The 19,810-nt window shown below is 37.8% G+C and overlaps 1 protein-coding gene across 7 annotated transcripts in view; it reads left to right on the forward strand.

Moving 5' to 3' along the window:
• The window catches only part of CDK7 (cyclin dependent kinase 7), a 54,101-nt gene that overhangs the window by 3,785 nt on the left and 30,506 nt on the right, over positions 1-19,810 (forward strand). For 6 of the 7 annotated variants that reach the window (XM_029942390.1, XM_029942387.1, XM_029942386.1 and 3 more), the window contains exons 3-9: positions 3,747-3,780; positions 4,984-5,051; positions 5,952-6,020; positions 8,667-8,777; positions 9,797-9,915; positions 12,631-12,730; positions 17,527-17,613. In XM_029942390.1, coding sequence (XP_029798250.1) covers positions 3,747-3,780; positions 4,984-5,051; positions 5,952-6,020; positions 8,667-8,777; positions 9,797-9,915; positions 12,631-12,730; positions 17,527-17,613 — 588 coding nt within the window. The remainder of the gene's footprint in view (positions 1-3,746; positions 3,781-4,983; positions 5,052-5,951; positions 6,021-8,666; positions 8,778-9,796; positions 9,916-12,630; positions 12,731-17,526; positions 17,614-19,810) is intronic. The other variant, XM_029942391.1, reaches the window with a different exon arrangement.

The raw sequence follows: 19,810 nt of genomic DNA on the forward strand, positions 1-19,810 counted from the left end.
TATTATATACTTGGATCTATTTCTTGGCACTTGTTTTTTTTCCATTGATTGATAATTTTTCCATCTCTGCTCAAATACTGTACAGTCTTTAATTACTACTGCCTTATAAGAGGTCTTGAAATCTGGTAAGTTGCACATACCTAGTTTTCTTCAAAATTATCTTGTCTACTTTATCTGCCATCTGGGAAATTTCAGACAATCAGAATTTGATATGAAGTAGGTAGTACATGGCGCTGAGGCATTAATAATTTTGTTAGGTATGAAAATAGCATTTTGCATATGTAAGAAAATGTACATGTTTTTAGGGATGCCTACTTAAGTACATGGGGATGAAATGACATGAAATGTGAGTTTTGTTATAAAACATTTTAGCCAGCCGAAAGGGGAGGATTAATAATGAAGTAAGGGTCACCTGAGTGGCTCCGTAGGTTGAGGGTCCAACTTGGCTGAGATCATGATCTCATGGTTGGTGAGTTTGAGCCCCGCATTGGGCTCTTTGCTGTCTGCACGGAGCCTGCTTGGAATCCTCTCTTTCCCTCTCTCTACCCTTCCACCACTCGTGTATCCTAGCATACTTTTTCTCTCTTTCTCAAAAATAAACATTGAGGCACCTGGGTGGCTCACTGGGTTAAGCCTCTGACTTTGGCTTTAGGTGGCAGTTCCTCAGTTTGAGCCTGGCGTTTAGCTCTGTGCTGACAGCTCAGCCCCTGGAGCCTGCTTCAGATTGTGTCTTCCTTTCTGTCTGCCCCTCCCCCATTCGTGTTTTTTCTCTCTTCCCCCAAATAAACATTAACCAAAGTAAATAAGCATTTAGGGGTGTTCGGGTGGCTCAGTCGGTTAAGTGTCTGATTTTGGCTCAGGTCATGATCTCACAGTTGTGGGCTCGAGGCCTGGGTCCGACTCTGTGCTGACAGCTCAGAGCCTGGAGCCTGCTTCAGATTCAGTCTCTCTCTCTCTCTCTCTCTCTCTCTCTACCTCTTCCCCCCCTCGCATTCTGTCTCTGTCTCTCTCAAAAAGAAACATTAAAATTAAAAACAAATAAATAAGCATTTAAAAATAATAATGAAGTAAATGTGGCAAAATACTGATAATAGTGTAATAGTGGATGGCTTTATTAAACTAATACACTTTTACTGTGGTTGGAAAATGTATTAACTTTGGGGGTACCTGGCTACCTCAGTTGGTTAAACATCTGACTTGAACTCAGGTTGGGATCTTGTAGTTCATAAGTTCAAACCTTGCATCAAGCTCTGTGCCGACAGCTCAGAGCCTGGATTCTCTTTTGGATTCTCTGTCTCCCTCCCTCTCTCTCTGCCTCTCTTCTGCTCACACAGTCTTTTTCTCTCAAAAATAAATCCAAAAAAAATTTTTTTAATTACAAAAAAGAAAATAGAATAATTTTCAAAAGTGTTCATAGCTCCTTAATATTCCATGTAGAGTTTAGAATAGATTTGTCACTGTTCTTTAAAAAATACTATTGAGTTTTAGATTTAGATTTGCATTGAAGTTAAAGAAAATGTACATATTTGACATATTTATGATTACCAAGTCTGGCTCTTCATGAATGTAGCATTTGTTTGTTTTGATTTTTTTTAAATTTTTTAATGTTTAATTTATTTTTGAGAGAGAGACAGTGTGAGCAGGGGAGGGTCAGAGAGAGAGGGAGACACAGAATCTGAAGCAGGTTCCAGGCTCAGCTGTCAACCCAGAGCTTGATGCGGGGCTCGAACCCACGAACTGTGAGATCATGACCTGAGTGAAGCAAGCATGTTTTAAGATTGTTTTATAATTTGGTTTGGAAAGCTTTGCACATCTCTTGTTAGATTTATTCCTAAAGTGCCTTATATTTTTTGGTGTTATGCTAGTCTGTCTCGATGTAAAAAGTTGTGTCTGTAGTATAATAGCTGGGAGATGTCTATCTAATCTTTTAATCTATTTATTTTTTATCATCAAGAATTTTATTTTTTTAATTTTAATTCCAGTATAGTTAACATACATTGTTCCATTAGTTTCAGTCGTACAATACAGTATATTGTATTGTATCGACAATTCTGTATATTACTCACTGTTCATCATAAGTGTACTTTTAATCCCCTTAACCTATTCATTCATTCACCCACCCTCCTTCCCTCTATTTTTTCTCTATAGTTGAGAATCTGTTTGTTGGTTTGCCTCCTTTTTTTATTTGTGAGTTTGTTTTGTTTCTTAAATTCTACATATGAGTGAAATCATATGGTATTTGTCTTTCTCTTACTTACTTCCTTAGTGTCATACCCTCTAGATCCATCCATGTTGTTGCACATAGCAAGATTTCATTCGTTTTTGTGGCTGAGTAATAGTCCATCGTGAATATATGTACCACATGTTTTTTATCTATTCATCTGTCAGTGGACACTTGAGTTGCTTCTGTAGTTGTGGTTTTGTAAATAATGCTGCAAATAAACATAGGGGCGCATATATCTTTTTGAATGAGTGTTTTCATATTCTTTACGTAGATAAATACCCAGTAGTGGAATTACTGGTACCTGTAGTAATTGTATTTTTACATTTTTGAGGAACCTCTGTACTGTTTTTCACAATGACTGTAGCTTATTTGCATTTAGTTTTTAAGGTCGAATAGCTTTTTGATGGAGTGCCTGGGTGGCTCAGTTGGTTAAGCGTCTGGCTTCTGGCTTTGGCTCAGGTCATGATCTCACCGTTCGTGGTTAGAGCCCCGCGTTGAGCTCTTTGCTGACAGCTAGCTCAGAGCCTGGAGCCTGCTTCAGATTCTGTGTCACCCTCTCTCTCTCTGACCCTCCTTTGCTCATGCTGTCTCTCTCTGCCTCTGAAAAATAAATAAAATATTAAGAAAGTAATAAGGCAGAACAGCTTTTTGAGAAATAGTTGTTGTTTTGTTTTGTTTTAGTGTTCTTGATTATATTTACTCATTATATGAAGCAGAGAGTAAGAGACTGGTGTAAGCCTGAACCTATTAATGCAATTTGTTATGCTTATTTTTTGTTATGCTTATTAATGGTAACAACCATTAATTAATTAAGTTTAACCGTTTTTTTGTATCCATCATAATTTGTAATTTTGCTTTTTAGAAAATGTGTTCCTAAGAGCATATTATTGGGCCTATTAATAAACATGTTATTTTAGGGGTGCCAGGGTTGCTCAGATGGTTGGTTGGTTGAGCATCTGACTTTGGTTCAGGTTATAGTCTCGCGCATCTTGAGTTCGAGCCCTATGTTGGGCTTACTGCTGTCAGCATGGAGCAGCCTTTGAATCTTTGTCCCTTCTTTTCTGGCCTTCCTCTGCTTGCATGTGACCTCTCTCAAAAAAAAAAATACATAAGCATTTTTTAAAAACATGTTATCTTATGTTTATATGTTATGTGTTTCCTCCCATGTAGGCTAACTTGAAGTGATTTTTTTTTGTTGTTTTTGTTACTGAGTATGCCGTCAGTTACTTTTCCACCTTTACTCTTGCAAAGAAAAAGGAGACATTTATTTTCTTAATTCCATTATTTGAATGTGTAATTCAAAAACTTAAGGAGTGAGGAATGGTAGGTATTTGTGCTTTCTTATATTGTTAATTTTGCCTTTCAAATTAATGATGTAAACTCCCTTCTTGCTTACTAGCTACATGTAAGTTGTTACATGTTTTTACTGTGGCTGTTTTTTGAAGTGTTTGTATTTTATGCATGAGTCTAAATAATTTAACACATTTTAAAGCGTTTGGTTTTTTTATCTCCTCTCTACCAGATTAAACTTGGACATAGATCAGAAGCTAAAGATGGTGAGTATTTAATGTAACCTGACAGAACAGAATAAGTTTTTATTCTCACTGAGGAAGTTAGCCAACTATTAATTAGAGTGATAAGTGGCTCTGCATAGAGTTATGGCAGGGTGCTACAAGAGTAGATTCAGGATAGAGACAGGGTATCAGTGATATCCACCATTTGGTTGTTAAGGGTCCTGTAAGTCATTCAAGTCATCTGAGTAAATGGAACGTAGCAAGGTTATTTATCAGTGACTTATCTCGCTGTCTTCATTACTGTTTAAGGTGTTGTTTTAAGCAGTTTATTATTTTTCTGAGCTTTTAATTACTTTGAAAATTCAGGATATAATTTCATGGAAGTACAGAAAACTCCCCCTGGAATAGATGTATGGAGGAAAGTAGTCTTTATCCCTTCCTCCAGACCCTTGTGGGCTACTGTGCTAAGTCTTCTTTAGTCATCAAGAACTAGTTTTTATAAAAAGGATCCATCACCTATTTAACAGTTAGTACCAGGTCTTTTTTTTTCCCCCCCCAATCAAGCCTCTTCTTTTTATTGAGAAAACACCCTATCTTATAAAGGTTTCAAGGCGGGGACCCAGGTCTTATTTTTAATTAGGAGTTCTATTTTGCTGTTACCATCAAGAATCTGTTGCTAATATTCATAATGCGAGAAGGAGGAAGCTGTTGGCTTACTGCCTCATGTTACCAGCTGACTCCTGTTATTCTAGCAGTCTTCTAAAGTGATATGCTACAAAGTGAATACTTTTTTTCATCATTTATCACAATCTGTGTTAAGCTAGTTTATTTACTTAAAAAGATTTTTTTTTATGTCTTTATTTTATTTTGAGAGACAGAGACAGAGAGTGAGCAGGGGAGGGGCAGAGAGAGAGGGAGACATAGAATCTGAAGCAGGCTCCAGACTCTGAGCATCACCACAGAGCCCGAAGTGGGGCTCAAACCCATGGACTATGAGATCATGCCCTGAGCCAAAGCCAGATGCTTAACTGACTGAGCTATCCAGGCACCCCTGTGTTAAGCTAGTTTTAAAATAAAGCCATATAAAAGAAAACCAGATATTATAAAAATTGTCAAAGTAGCCCTTATTTTTCTGTAGAATATGCATTTCTATTTCTACAAAAACTAAAATTTTACAAAAATGTTTGTAGGAAGATTTGAGATTTCACAATTGCTTTTCACATTTTGCTCTGTCTTTTCATTTAGGTATAAATAGAACAGCTTTACGAGAGATAAAATTATTACAGGAGCTAAGTCATCCAAATATAATTGGTGTGAGTATGAGCTAAGTTGTTTCTGGGATTTGGGACCCTGTCATTTTTGAATGTGGGAAATGTTGATTGAAGGCTCAGTAAGATGAGTTGTTTTAGGTGGGTCTGGCAAAAACGTAAAAGTTTATTATGCTGAAATGTATTTTCTGTTCTAATTGATCTGAAGCAGTGTCTTTGAAACTATACAACAGATGAAATAAATTTAATTTTGTCACAAATTATTTTGAAGCTTAGAGAGCTCCAGCATGTCCAAGACCTTGAGTGAGCTCCCCTACAACTCTGTGCTGTAATGTCTACCTCATAGGGTTGTTTTGAGACTAGTTAATTCATTGAATGTGTGTAAAGTACCTGGAAATAGTGCCTGGCATAGAGATGGCATATAATGAGTGATAGCTGCCCCTGCTATTTATAGGATTTTCTTAAATACTGAGCCTGGTAATTTTTCTGAATTAGAGACTGAGGTGAGGTTTTCAAAAATTATTTCTTAACTATAACTGAAAATTTGGAGGAGAGTTTAAGTAGTTAGTGACTTTTTAAAAAAATGTTTATTTATTTATTTGGATAGAGACAGAGCAGGTGAGCAAGGGAGGGGTAGATAGACAAGCAGGCTTCATGCTCAGCACAGAACCTGAAGCGAGGCTTGATCTCATAACCATGAATTCATGATCTGAGCTAAAATCAAGAATTGGATACTTGAGCAGCATAACCCAGGTGCCCCTAGTGACTTCTTAAAAATACTAAAGTTTAGTATTTTTGTGCTTCAAAGTACTAATTCCTAGAAGAAAAAAAGGATAAATGTCAAATTTAATAAGATAATTCAAATTAAAAGTTACTTCGGTATAATATTTTCAAGTATTTAATAGAGAATCGGATTTTGATTTTTTTTTTAATACTGCTTTACAGCTCCTTGATGCTTTTGGACATAAATCTAATATTAGCCTTGTCTTTGATTTTATGGAAACTGATCTGGAGGTAAGATTAAGATTCATAGAGGAATTTTTTTTCTCTCTCAATCAAAAGAGAACCTAAATGTTTATTTTCTACTTTTAAAGATACTGTTAGTTAAAGGAATGTTTAATTTTGTTGAAATGTGAGTGTACTACCCATCCCACCCCCCACAGTGAGAGATAAAGAGAGAGAGTGGTTTGTGTTTGTGCGGGCAGGGTAGAGTCAGATGGAGAGGGAGATAGAGAATCTCAAGCAGGCTCCACAGCCAGCTGAGAGCCCTACTCGGGGCTCAGTCTCAGAACTGTGATATCATGACGGAAGCCAGACACTTAAATTACTAAGCCACCCAGGCGCCTCTAAATGTACTTTTTTAATTTTTTTATTTTTGAGAGAGAGAAACAGCGTGAGTAGGGGAGGGGCAGAGAGAGGGAGACACAGAATCCGAAGCAGGCTCCAAGCTCTGAGCTGTCAGTACAGAGCCCGACACACAGCTTGAACTCACAAGCCATGAGATCATGACCTGAGCTGAAGTTGGACACTTTACTGACTCAGCCATCTGGGCGCCCCAGTACTCTTTTTTTTTTTTTTTTAATGTATTACTTATTTCTGATACAGAGGGAGACAGAGCATGAGAGGGGGAGGGGCAGAGAGAGAAGGAGACACAGAACTGGAAGCAGGCTCCAGGCTCTGAGCTAGCTGTCAGCATAGAACCTGACGCGGGGCTCGAACCCACGAACGTGAGATCTGACCTGAGCCGAAGTCGGAGGCTTAACCGACTGAGCCACCCAGGCGCCTCCCCAGTACTCTTAAGTGAAAGATCTTTTGAGTCATTTCCATATTTCCAGTGTTAAATACAGAGATTTGGAATTTAAAGCAGTTTTGCCAATCAAGTTCCCTATACTTTATTGACATTATTTTCAGATAAATGAGTATTAGGCCTTTGAGAAATTAGAATTTCTTTTCCATATTATAACGGAATATCTATCATTTTTTTGAAAGCCAAGCTTTTTGTTATTTTTGAGAAATTAAAATCTTACAGTTTTTCTTAATATTAATTGACTCTCGAAAATTGACACTCCAGGGATGTTGAACAACTGAAATTCTCATGTGCTGCTGGTGAGAATGCAAAATGGTACAGCCAATTTGGAAAATAGTTTAGCACTTTCTTAAAAAGTTAAATACACAACTTAAACTACAATCTAGCAATACCACTCCTGGGTATTCAAGAGAAATAAAAACCTGTCTACACACAAATCAGTTGGTATATAAATGTTTAGCTTTATTCATTATTGCCAAAACTAGAAGCAATCCAAATATCTTTCATCTAGTGAGTATATAAACAAACTGTGGTATATCTATTTAATGGAATACTGTTCAGGACTAAAAAGAAGTTAACTACTCATATAAGCAACAGTATAGAGAAACCTCACATGCATTGTACGAAATGAAAGAACCCAGGCTTAAAAGGCTGTGTGTTATGATTCCATTTATATGATATTCTGGAAAAGGCAAAACTAAATGAACAGAAGTCAGATCAGTGGTGGCCAGGGTTGGGAGTGGAGGGAAATACCGGGTACAGAGAGACCTGAGGCAATTGGGGGTAGGAGTGGGGGGTATTGAACACTTACCTTGATTATGGTAGTGATTACACAGCTGGACACGTTTGTTAAAACTCAAGGAACTATGCACTAAGAAGGGCATATTTTTACCTAAATCTGACTTATTTTTTTATGTGTGTTTGCAACTGGGATTGTTCTTTTAATTTTTCTTTCTGCTACTTCCTTATTAGTGTATAAGATATGCAACACATTTCTCTATATTGATTTTGTATCCTCACACCTTCCTGAATTCATTTGCCTGTTCTAGTAGTTCTTTGGTGGAATCTTTAGGATTTTATGTACATAGTATTTATGTCATCTGCAGACAATGAAAGTTTTGCTTCTTGCCAATTTGGATGTCTTTTATCTAAATCTGGTTTGTAAAAAAGAAAATGGGAATAATTAGCTAGTATAACTTAAAAATTTAGGAATAAATTGTCTTTAAGTATAGTTCACAAATAATGCCATCAGAACTCAGTCTTGCACTTTAACTCAGCTCTATTTTCTTATTTGTTGCCTTCATTCATGGGCATAATTTCTCAATATAGTGGCTCAGGCACTTCAGGCTCATGTCCTTAGTTTATTAATCTCTAAGGAAAGAAGGTGCTTTGTCCTTTTTCATTCTAGCGGAAGTATTTGGCTTCTTTGATTAGCTTGGCTAGGGTCACATGTCCCTCCCTAAACCAGTGTCCTAGACAGCAGGCTTCATTTGGTGGTTGGCTGTGCCTGGGTCTTGTATCTACCTCTAGAGGCCACAAATAGTGGTCAATCCTATTTTACATTCAAACACATGTTGAATGCTGTTATCAGAAGGGGCTGTACGTCCTGGGGCAAGCAAAACAACAGATGTTCACTATGTTAGTGCCTTTTAAACAGAACAGGAGTAGAGAAATCACTGGGAGAGACATTTTTGAGAAAATGTCCCTGGAAATTCTGACGGTGCTGCTAAAGGAGAGTTAGGCAGTCTTCCTTGAGATTCTCCTATAGGATGGATAGACATTTTATGTCTATACATGATTTTATGTGGTATAATTTATTTGGAATAATTGTATATTATATACCGGCCTTGCAGGTCATAATAAAGGATAATAGTCTTGTGCTGACACCATCACACATCAAAGCTTACATGTTAATGACTCTTCAAGGATTAGAATATTTGCATCAACATTGGATTCTACATAGGGTAAGGTTTTTAACCAAGTATGATGATTCTTTACATTTTAGTCAAGTTTTATGTAGCCAATTATTACATAAATGGTCTGAATATGTAAATTGTTAAAAATATAGCTGGACCATTTTATCCCACCTTCTTCCTCTGTGTGTTCCCTTCAGTTGTTCCATGAGGTGGTGCTATGAGGACTCTAAAATACTATGTGAAATTTAGAAATCGAAGAGGCCCAGTTCTTCATTTTTTTCATAGATGAAGAGCTAAGTTGCTAAGTCACCTGGCCAAGGTTATATATATTTTTTCAAGGTCAGTAGCTGGTAACTGACAAGAGTATTAGAATCTAGATTTTTGGTTTAACACTCTTGTTCTTTGTGCTATACTGTTGTGACAGGAGAATAATAATACAGTGAAAGTCTAGAATAAATTAAACAATCCTAAATTTTTTTTAGAAAAACAGTATTTCTAAAGAATTCTAAAATTCTATGAAGTAATGAAATAAGATTGCTGAAATAGTTGAGTCATCATTAGTAACATCCAGCTATTGAAACAAGACTGATAATTTAATAGGTAGATGTTTTTACGTATTCTATTTAGATGAATAGCTAAGAATATATGATTTATAGTCAGTAATTCTCATATCCTAAAGTTGAAATCCCTTTTAGATTATTGCTCATATTTTTTTAGTATAGATTTTGAAGGATATGGTCCTCATCTTCCCTAAATGCATAATGTTTCTATTTACAGAAGTTCAAATAGCAACTTTTTATTAAGTTCTTAATCATTACACTAGGCTCTGTGACGTAACCTTGTGAAGTAGGTAAATTGAAGCTCAGTGATCTAAGGTCTCACTAAAGTAATATAACCAATCTTAACTTTGCTTTGGTAGGATTTTATATTAGTGAGGAAAGTATTGTTTACTTAAATTTGGGGTTTTACCCTGTTACTGCTAAGTTTAAAGTTAAGCCAATTAAGTGTATCATTATGATATTCTCTCTCACCCTGCTTTTGTGTTTATTTAAAACCTCTATGTACAGGATCTAAAACCAAACAACTTGTTGCTAGATGAAAATGGAGTTCTAAAACTGGCAGATTTTGGCCTGGCCAAATCATTTGGAAGCCCCAATAGAGCATATACACATCAGGTTGTAACAAGGTAAGAATCTTGTAAAAAACTGAAAGCATATGTTATGTGGGATTTTTTTTTTAATAAGCCCCACGTGGGCCCAGTGTGGGGCTTGAACTCACAACCCTGAGATTGAGAGTCACATCTCTACCAACTGAGCCTGCCAGGTATCTCTGTTGTGTAGGATATTAATCACAAATAAGCATCATTTGGCTTCTTTGAAATATCTCAGTAGAATTTGTTTTGCTAAAAATATGGCCCTCTTTATGTATATTTACCCACAATGAAAAAGATACAGCCATTTTTTTCAAATGGACTTGGATTAGGTCAGTTTTCAGACATTTACGTAACAAGTTTTCGGACTAATTTATCCACTTCTGTATTTTAGTTGGGTTGACTGGAACTATAGTGGCTATTCTTTTACATAGTCACCTGATTTGGGGGGGCTTGTGTTTGTTTTATTGATCATTAACTGATTTCATGTTTTAGATTATTCAATTTGAATAAAAATTCTCTAAAATAAACTAATAGGTTGATAATTGGAGTTTTCATGTTTTTAGTACTCATGTTTTCTTTGATACTTTTTATGTATAAAAACTAAAAAATCCTATGAAATAGATAGGAACAATAGATTTTATAATTCTAGTCAGAATGTCATGTTAATTTCTAAGAGTACTTTAAGGATCTGAGAAGATCTTTAAATTCTGTCTTCTTTTAAATTACTTTGTCACTTTCTTCCAAATAGATCTCATTGAGTGTCAATCTCCTGACCCTTAAAGTAAGAAATAAAAGATATAAGTGTCAATGTACATGCTGGAAAGATGTAGCCCATCACTTAGAAATTCTTAGAACTCAAGAAAATGGGCCCATTTACAAGAGCATTGTATACCAGTGCTTTACATCTACAATTTTCTCATTTTCTTGCAAATCAGGTGCTACTAAAAGGTCAAGTTAAAATGAGGACTGAAAATTAACAGTTAAAATAATAGAATGGACATCACTGATCAGCTTGAAAAGAGCAGTTTTGGTGGAAGTGGTAGGATGAAAGCTTAATTGGGAGGGGAGTTTTTGTTGTTGTTTCCTAATTATTATTTATTATTTTTTAAATTTTTATTTTAAGTAGGCTTGCCACCCAATGTGTGGCTTGAACTCATGACCCCAAGATCAAGAGTCACATGCTCTACTGACTGAGCTAGCCAGGTGCCCTGCCATGAAAATGTTTAAAGTGATAAGAGAGTATGGTACACCTGGGTGTAGGTGGCTCATTCCGTTAAGGGTCCAACTTCAGCTCAGGTCATGATCTCATGACTGGTGGGTTTGTACCCCATGTCAGGCCCTGTGCTGACAGCTTGGAGCCTGGGGCCTACTTCATGGATTCTGTGTCTCCCTCTCTCTGCCCCTACCCCACTTGTACTCTGTCTCTTTCTCAAAAATAAATAAAACATTAAAAAAAAACAGGATAAGACAGTAGGAATTGGAGCCCATAAGAACAGACAGCTTTTCAGAATAACTAGAGAATGTGGAGGCACCTTTTGGAGGAAGTAGGGCCCAGAGCTTTTGTTGATTGTTTTTTAGTTTACTTTTTCAGACTGAAGAAACAATGGCATGATGGTACATTATTGATAAAACTCTAGTTAAGAAGAAAACGTTGATGTAGGAGAAAGGGGAGAGAATGTCAATATTTTTGAAAATAAGAGAACCAAGGTTTCTAGTGCCCCATGTTGAGATATTGGCTTTAAAACAGTCCAGAATAGGGGCACCTGGGTGGCTCAGTGGGTTGAATGTTCAATTTCAGCTTGTGAATTCGAGCTCAACAATGATCCTGTAGCCTGCTTGGATTCTGTGTCTACCTCCCTTTCTGCCTCTCCCCCACTCAGACTTTGTGTCTCTCTCAAGAATAAACAAACATTAAAAAAAAAACAGTCCAGCATAGTTTAGCTGTAGTTATAGACGGAAAGGCAGATTGTGTGAATACAGATGACTATAGGTGAGTTTTTCTTGAGGTAATATATCTATTAACATGAATTTCAGGGGCACCTGGGTGGGTCAGTTGGTTAAGCGTCTGGCTTTGGCTTGGGTCATGATCTCATGGTTCGTGGGTTCGAGCCCCGCGTGGGTCTCTGTGCTGACAGCTAGCTCAGAGCCTGGAGCCTGCTTCGGATTCTGTGTCTCCCTCTCTCTCTGACCCTCCCCTGCTTGCGCTGTCTCTCTCTGTCTCTTAAAAATAAATAAAAAAATAAATAAATAAAAAAAAGAAAACATGAATTTCATTAGAGAGATGATGTTTCGCTGAGGAGGTTTCTCTGAGAAATAGTTTAATAATTTTATTTTAAAATTACAATATTGGGACTCCTGAGTGGCTCAGTTAAGCGTCTGACTTCAGCTCAGGTCATGATCTCGCAATCCCTGGGTTCATGCCCCACATCTGGCTCTGTGCTGACAGCTCAGACCCTGAAGCCTGCTTCGGATTCTGTGTCTCTCTCTCTCTGACCCTCCCCTGCTCGCACTGTCTCTCTCTGTCTCTCAAAAATAAATAAAAAAATTTAAAAATTAAAAAATAAAATAAAATTATAATATTTCTGGGGTGCCTGTGGCTCAATTGGTTAAGCGACTGACTTCAACTCAAAGTTGGAGCCTGCTTTGGATTCTGTGTCGTCTTCTCTCTCTGTCCCTCCACTGCTCATGCTCTTTCTGTCTCAATAATAAATTTTTTAAAAAATGACAATATTTCTTTTTGTTCTTCAGGTGGTATCGGGCCCCTGAGTTACTATTTGGAGCTAGAATGTATGGTGTAGGTGTGGACATGTGGGCTGTTGGCTGTATATTAGCAGAGTTGCTTCTAAGGGTAAGTCTGTTGTAATCAGTATTCTTATAACTGGTGTAAGGATTATCTTCCAATCGATAATTCTCAGAGAGGAGTACCATTCTTAAAATAAAAAGCCAACAAACAGACCAGTTAAAAAAAAAAAAAGAGCCATCTCCCCCAATGCAACCTTTTTGTTAATGTGAGATGACAAGTCCTCTCACTTAAGGACAGTGAAGATTTTACTATAGATCATTTTTATATTCAGAAATACAACTATAATAAAATCCTCATTAGGCTATAATATGGTAACATCTCTGCAGTAATTAAATGTGTTAGGATGAACTTTCATAGCCCCGGGACATTTTTAGTTTGGGGCTATTTAAAATTACATTTTAAGAGAGGTGTAAAACCAGCCACTGCAGCTGCACTATATAACTAAACCTGTGTGAGACCATTATTTTAGTTCTTTTCAAGCAAAGCAGAAATGTTGGTCCTGTATCAGAAACTTTTCCTTAGCTATAAAGATTAGTTTAGCCTTTCTGAATGATGAAGGCAAAGGAATATTGGGGAGTCCTGAAGCTGAGAGTTTTTTCCTCTGTACATTCCAAATATTTCAACCCCAACTCTTTTCCTCAAGTGATACGTATTTAAAGAAATGAAAACCCAAGACACAACAATATAGTTTTTTTAATTTCTTGAACACAGAAAATAGCTTCTATACACCACAAAGGTACTTTTTTTTTTTTTTTGAGAGAGAGAGAGAGAGAGAGTGCAAGTGAGCAAGGGACAGAGAGTGAGGGAGAGCAAGAGAGAATCCCATGAGAGGCAGAGAGAGAGAGAAGCGAAGTTCACTTGAAGCAGGGCTCAAATTCACCCAAAGCAGATCTTGAATTCACAAACCATGAGACAGTGACCTGAGCTGAAGTCAGACCCTTAACCAGCTAAGCCACACAAACACCCTGCAAAGTTATCTTCTTCAATATCTTTCTTGGTTTGGTGTGAGTTCTGTGATTCATTTTGGAAGCTCATGCCTCTGGGTGCTTGCAGAAGAAACCATCACACATTTAGAGCGAAGATGAATAGTAATCCGTGTGCTAGTGATATGTCTTGTGGATCAGCTAAGATGCCTACTCTGCTACTGACAAAAACAAAGAGTTTATCAGAAGTTTACATTTGAGGATCATTTAGTTCCCCCAAAAGGAGTTCATTCATCACCAGGACAAAACCAGAATTCCTTGGCCCCTAGTGTTATGGTTTATCATTCCATTGAGAAGGTAAGTAGAGAGAGACAGCAGTTACAAGTAAAACAGGTTAACAAGAGATTCTTAATGATAGAGAACAAACTGAGGTTTGATGGAGAGAGGTGGGCTAGATAGGAGATAGATAATAAGGAGGGCACTTGTGATGTGCACTGAGTATTATATATAAGTGATGAATTCTACTCCTGAAACCAATATTGCACTGTCTGTTAACTAAATGAAATTAAAATAAATAGGGGTCTGGGTGTCTGGTTAGTTAAACATCTGACTTTTGGTTTTGACTCATGTCATAATCTCATGGTTCAAGGATCAAGACCCACATTGGGCTCCGTACTAACAAGTGCTAAGCCTGTTTGCGATTCTCTTGCCCTCTCTCTCTCTACTCCTCCTATGCTCTCTTGCTCTTTCTCTCTCTCTCTCTCTCTTTCTGTATCCTTCTCTCTCAATCTCAAAATAAATAAATGAGTAAATATTTAAAAAGTAAACACAGGGGCGCCTGGGTGGCTCAGTCAGTTAAGCGGCCGACTTTGGCTCAGGTCATGATCTCACAGTTTGTGGGTTCGAGCCCCATGTCAGGCTCTGTGCTGACAGCTCAGAGATGGAGCCTGCTTTGGATTCTGTGTCTCCCTCTCTCTCTCTGCCCCTTCACTGCTCATGCTCTGTCTCTCTCTCAAAAATAAACATTAAAAAAAAAATTTAAAAAGTAAACACAAAATTAATAATTTAAGTAAATGTGTTTATAATTTTCATATCATGGGGCTCCTTCTGGCTGGCCCTTTTGGAGGAGCATGAGACTTTTTCCCTCAGGGTTGTGAGTTTGAGCCCAACGTTGGGTGTAGAGATTCCTTTATTTATTAATTTTTTTTAAAGAGGCTCTTTAAAAAAATTTTTTTTTACATTTATTTAGTTTTGAGAAACGGAGACAGACAGCACAAATGGGGTAGGAACAGAGAGAGAGGAAGGCACAGAATCCAAAGCTGGTTCCAGTCTCCAGGTTCTGAGCTGTCAGCACAGAGCCCGACGTGGGGCTCGAACTTAGAAACCGTGAGATCATGATCTGAGCCGAGATTGGACACTTAACGGACTGTGCCACCCATGTGTCTCAAGTTTACTTTAAATAAATAATTTTTAAAAATATAAAGATGCCTGGGTGGCTCATTCAGTTAAGCCTCTCTCCTTTTCTCCCTCTTTCTCTACCTCCCCCCTGCGGTCTTTCACACATGCACATGCATGTCTGTGCACTTTGTATCTCTCAAAAATACATAAACTTTAAAAAAAATACATCTCACTTAAACACTCATCCTTAAAAACATCTGGCTAAAGTGCCAGCTTGCCCATGAAACTAAAGCTATGATGACGAGTGTCCCTTGAGTAGTTTTTACATCAGTAGTCTGTAAAGTAGGAGATAATCTTTTGAGGTATGAGAAGAAAATATTGGCATGCCTAAAAATATTTGTGAAATGTTATTTAATATAACTTCCAAGTTTATTTTTCTGAGTGTCCATTTCATATACATAATAGTCCAGTGTTTTACATAGGGGTTGTATTAAATCTGGATCTAGTCAGAAAATAGAAACCACACATTAATTTAAAGAGGGAAGTTAAAGAATTAATTATGATAAGAAATTAGAACAATGAAAGTTTGACTAATAAGAAGTTATGCTTTTTGTTTTTAATTTTTTTTATGTTTTTATTTATTTTAGAGAGACAGAGACGGCATGAGCAGGGGAGGGTCAGAGAGAGAGGGAGACACAGAATCCGAAGACAGGCTGCAGGCTCTGAGCTAGCTGTCAGCACAGAGCCTGATGCGGGGCTCGAACCCACAAACGTGAGATCATGACCTGAGCCGAAGTCGGACGCTTAACTGACTGAGCCACCCAGGCGCCCCTAAAAAGTTATTCGTAATTCTGAGGAATATAGGAATAGGACACAGAAGGAGCAACCACCCTTAGAACTGAGACAGCACCCCAGGAAGGGGGGACCCCAGGACTGAGATCTAGACCTTGTTGAAAAGGGTACACACAGTGTGGCTCACTGGATGACATAGAAATAGCCATGGGGTTGTGTTAGCAGCACTCGTTGATCTGTCCTCTTGCATATGGAGGAAAGCTGTTTGGGGGAGGTTTTCTGGGGGCACTCTGCTACTCACCCCTCTGTAGAGGGAAGCTGCTTTGTTCGTTTGGCAGTGAAGAAACTGCCCACAATTGCAGTAACCTGTTGCCAAAGAAGCTGAGATACTGCAGGAGGTGTGCTGGGCAAGCAAGCTGGGAACTGGGAAGCAGAAGTCTTCTTCCTATAGTGTTTCTCCAGCAGTCTCTATTGTCAGAGCTTCAGCTGGCAAAAGAATAATACAAATATATATATTTATATGTATTTTTTTGAAAGCGGGTACAAATGAGTGAGGGGCGGGGGGAGAGAGAAGGAGAGGGAGAGGGAGAGAGGGAGAAAGACAAAGAGAATCCCACAGGAAGCAAGGAGAAGGAATGAGAGAGAAGCAGGCTAACTCAAAGTGGGCCTTGAGCTCATGAGCTGTGAATCAGCACTGGAGCTGGAATCAGATGCTTTAACCCACTGAGCCACACAGGCACCTCCAAAAGGACAATATTTAAAGACCTAGATCTGTTTTCTCAGAGAAGGCAAAAAGGGTGAGCTTGGAATAAATTGACAATAGGCTAAGTTAAATGCTTTTTTGGCACTGTTCAAGGGAATTGGTAGTGGTCCACAGTAATAGAAATGTTGGAGACCTGGTCTTTTCAGTGAGTTTATAAACTTTTTGAAGGCATTTAACAGTTTGAAAGACCTCTGTTACAGTAAAAACATTTTTTTAACTTTTCTGTATATTTTATATTTTATACTCACTGAAAATACCATCTCATAAAGACCCCTTCATTGTATTACCAGTGTTCCCCACATCTACCCCAGAGGAGAGTGAGGACTGTCTCATTCCCTTCTTTAAGTACCTAGGGCTTAATTAATTAGCACAGTGCCTATTACATGGTGTGTTTTCTTAATGTTTATTTATTTAGAGAGGGACAGAGAGAAAGTGCGCATGAGTGAGGGAGTAGCAGAAAGAGAAAATCCCAAGCAGGCTCTGAGCTACCACCACAGAGCCTGAAGTGGGCTCAATCCCATGAATTGTGAGATGATGTACATGGTGATATTAAAGAGTGAATAAAATGAGCAGGATGGTACTCTTTACTTGGTTAGCAGTGTAGGACCTAATGCCATATTCTGTATACCTCAGACTACATTTTGATTTTTGTTACAGTTTAGTTTTTTTCTTTTTTTTTTTAATTTTTTAATGTTTTATTGTTGAGACAGAGACAGAGCATGAGCGAGGAGGGGAAGAGAGAGAGGGAGACACAGAATCAGAGGCAGGCTCCAGGCTCTGAGCTGTCAGCACAGAGCCCGACGCGGGGCCCAAACCCACAAATCTGAGATCATGACTTGAGCTGAGGTCGGAGGCTTAACCAACTGAGCCACCCAGGCACCCCTAGTTTTTCTTATTAAGTTTATAGTATTATTATATAACTGTTACAGAACACCTTGAAATACCTGTGTCTTTGTCTCTTTCAGGTTCCTTTTTTGCCAGGAGATTCAGACCTTGATCAACTAACAAGAATATTTGAAACTTTGGGCACGCCAACTGAGGAACAGTGGCCTGTAAGCCTTCAAACATGTTCTTTAAAATGTAGTTAGGATTTGTCATGTTGTTGTCATGTAGGTTGCGGGGGACCAGCCCACGCACCAGAGTCTAAGGGTCCCTGAGTAGGGGGTTGGTGTCAGCAAAGTATCTATAAGAAAGAAGACAGACAAAGTGAATGGTGGAAAGTTTGCACTTTACTGTGATGCTTAGGATCTTTATATACCATAGGTGATTACATCATTTTTCTAATGATTAGATTGCTTGTAACTTCCAGAAAAAATTATTATTTTCATGGTAGCAAAAACAGAAAATCAAAACAGAAACGAGGTACAATACAGAAGATCAAAAAACATAATTCATCACTCAAAATACATCAGCAGGGGTTTGTTTTATGTGTAAGTAATATTATTAACCGAAGCTTATGACAAGGCTACTTTTTTTTTTAAAGGTGAACATGATGATTTACGGGTGAAGTGCCTCTGACCAGGAAGGGAGTTTCAATCTGAAAATTTGCCCACTCACCGAAACTAATTAAAGGTCATAGATAACTCCAGTCTCTAATCCATTATGATCAAGAGGTCATGCGCACATTCTCTAAAACAAAGGAAAGCAGGACCCAACAAGCCATATGACACTTTACGCTCAGTCTCCCAGGAGAGCGACTCAATCCCAATCCTCAACTGAGGGACCTCACTTGCACCAGGGTCACACTTTCCAGACAAGCTGGAGATATGCGCGTTCCTCTTGGTGACTTACAGTGGGATCTCAACAGGCCTTTTGGCTGAATAGGCCCCTACATTAGGTATTTCTTAAAGAAATATATTCGTGTCTTAATTTACTAGTAGTAAAGTTTACAGGAAGTAGAAAGTTAAAATTGTCCATTATCCACCTCCTGTATCCAAGTTGCCCTTCCTTCCTCCCAGTAGTTCCCGTTGCAGGGGTAACCACTGTCCGTGTGGTGCGAACCTTGCTGTGAAGACACATATGCTCACACAGTTACATATTTTATCTTTTCTTTAATAAAAATAGGATCATGCCATGTAATTTGTTTGCAACCAACTGATCTTTTTACTTAATATTAATAACTGACCTTTTTTTCCTCCTAACCTTTTTCTTTTTAACAACTGCATGATGTGATATTTTATGGCTATTTCATGTTTGTTCATCAACATCTTGGTGGATTTAGGGTATATTTGTAGAATTTTTACTAATAGATATCTCAGTATTATGAATATTTTTAATCCATTACATTGTATACCAAAAAAACTTAACTCTTGAGTAAAATTTATACCAATTTAAGTTGCTAAATTTATATATTGTAGTTTAGTAATATAATCTCACTTGTTTATTCTTAAATTAATATTGTAAGCCTTTAGATTTTCCTTCCTCTTATAGCCCCATCTCCTGGAGAATAAAATACTAGAAAACCTAAATTTTAATCAGACTACATTCTGGTTAAAGCTGATAAAATTATCTGAAGCTGAAATTTAGTGGAAGGAGTTCCATATGCTCTATTACTTCCTCAACTTTCTAATTAAAAATTTGCATATATGCTCATTGTAAAACCTGCTTTAGTAGCTATCATACACATTATACACCATTAATGACAGACTTTTCATAAATTATATTTCATTCTTCCCAAAATCCTATGAAGTAGGTACTGTTAGTCCCAGTTTATGTGAGATAAGTGAAGTTTACTGAGGATAAATACCTTACCCAAAAGCTACACAGTGTCAGAGCTAGGAGTGCAGTGTGGATCTGTCTGACTCTAGAGCTATGTTGTTATTCTCTACAGTCCTTTTCTCTTAGATATGATTTTCTTTTTTCCCTCCTTAGACATGATCTTGTCTTCTTTTTTAAATTGCTTTAATGTTTGTTTATTGTTGAGAGTGAGACAGAGTCCAAGTAGAGGAGGAACAGAGAGAGGAAGACACATAAGCAGAAGTAGGCTCCAGGTTCCGAGCTGACAGCACAGAGCCCATTGTGGGGCTTGAACTCATGAGCTGTGAGATCATGACCTGACCTGAAGTCGAAATCTTTTTTTTAATTACTTTTTTAAATTTTTAAATAGTTTATTGTCAAATTGGTTTCCATACAATACCCAGTGCTCTTCCCCACAAGTGTGCTCCTCCATTACCACCACCTCTTTTCCCCCTCTGCCTCCCCCTTCAACCCTTGGTTCGTTTTCAGTATTCAATAGTCTCTCAGATTTTG

The sequence above is a fragment of the Suricata suricatta genome, chromosome 6, assembly GCF_006229205.1.
Source record: "Suricata suricatta isolate VVHF042 chromosome 6, meerkat_22Aug2017_6uvM2_HiC, whole genome shotgun sequence".
Classification (NCBI taxonomy): Eukaryota; Metazoa; Chordata; class Mammalia; order Carnivora; family Herpestidae; genus Suricata; species Suricata suricatta.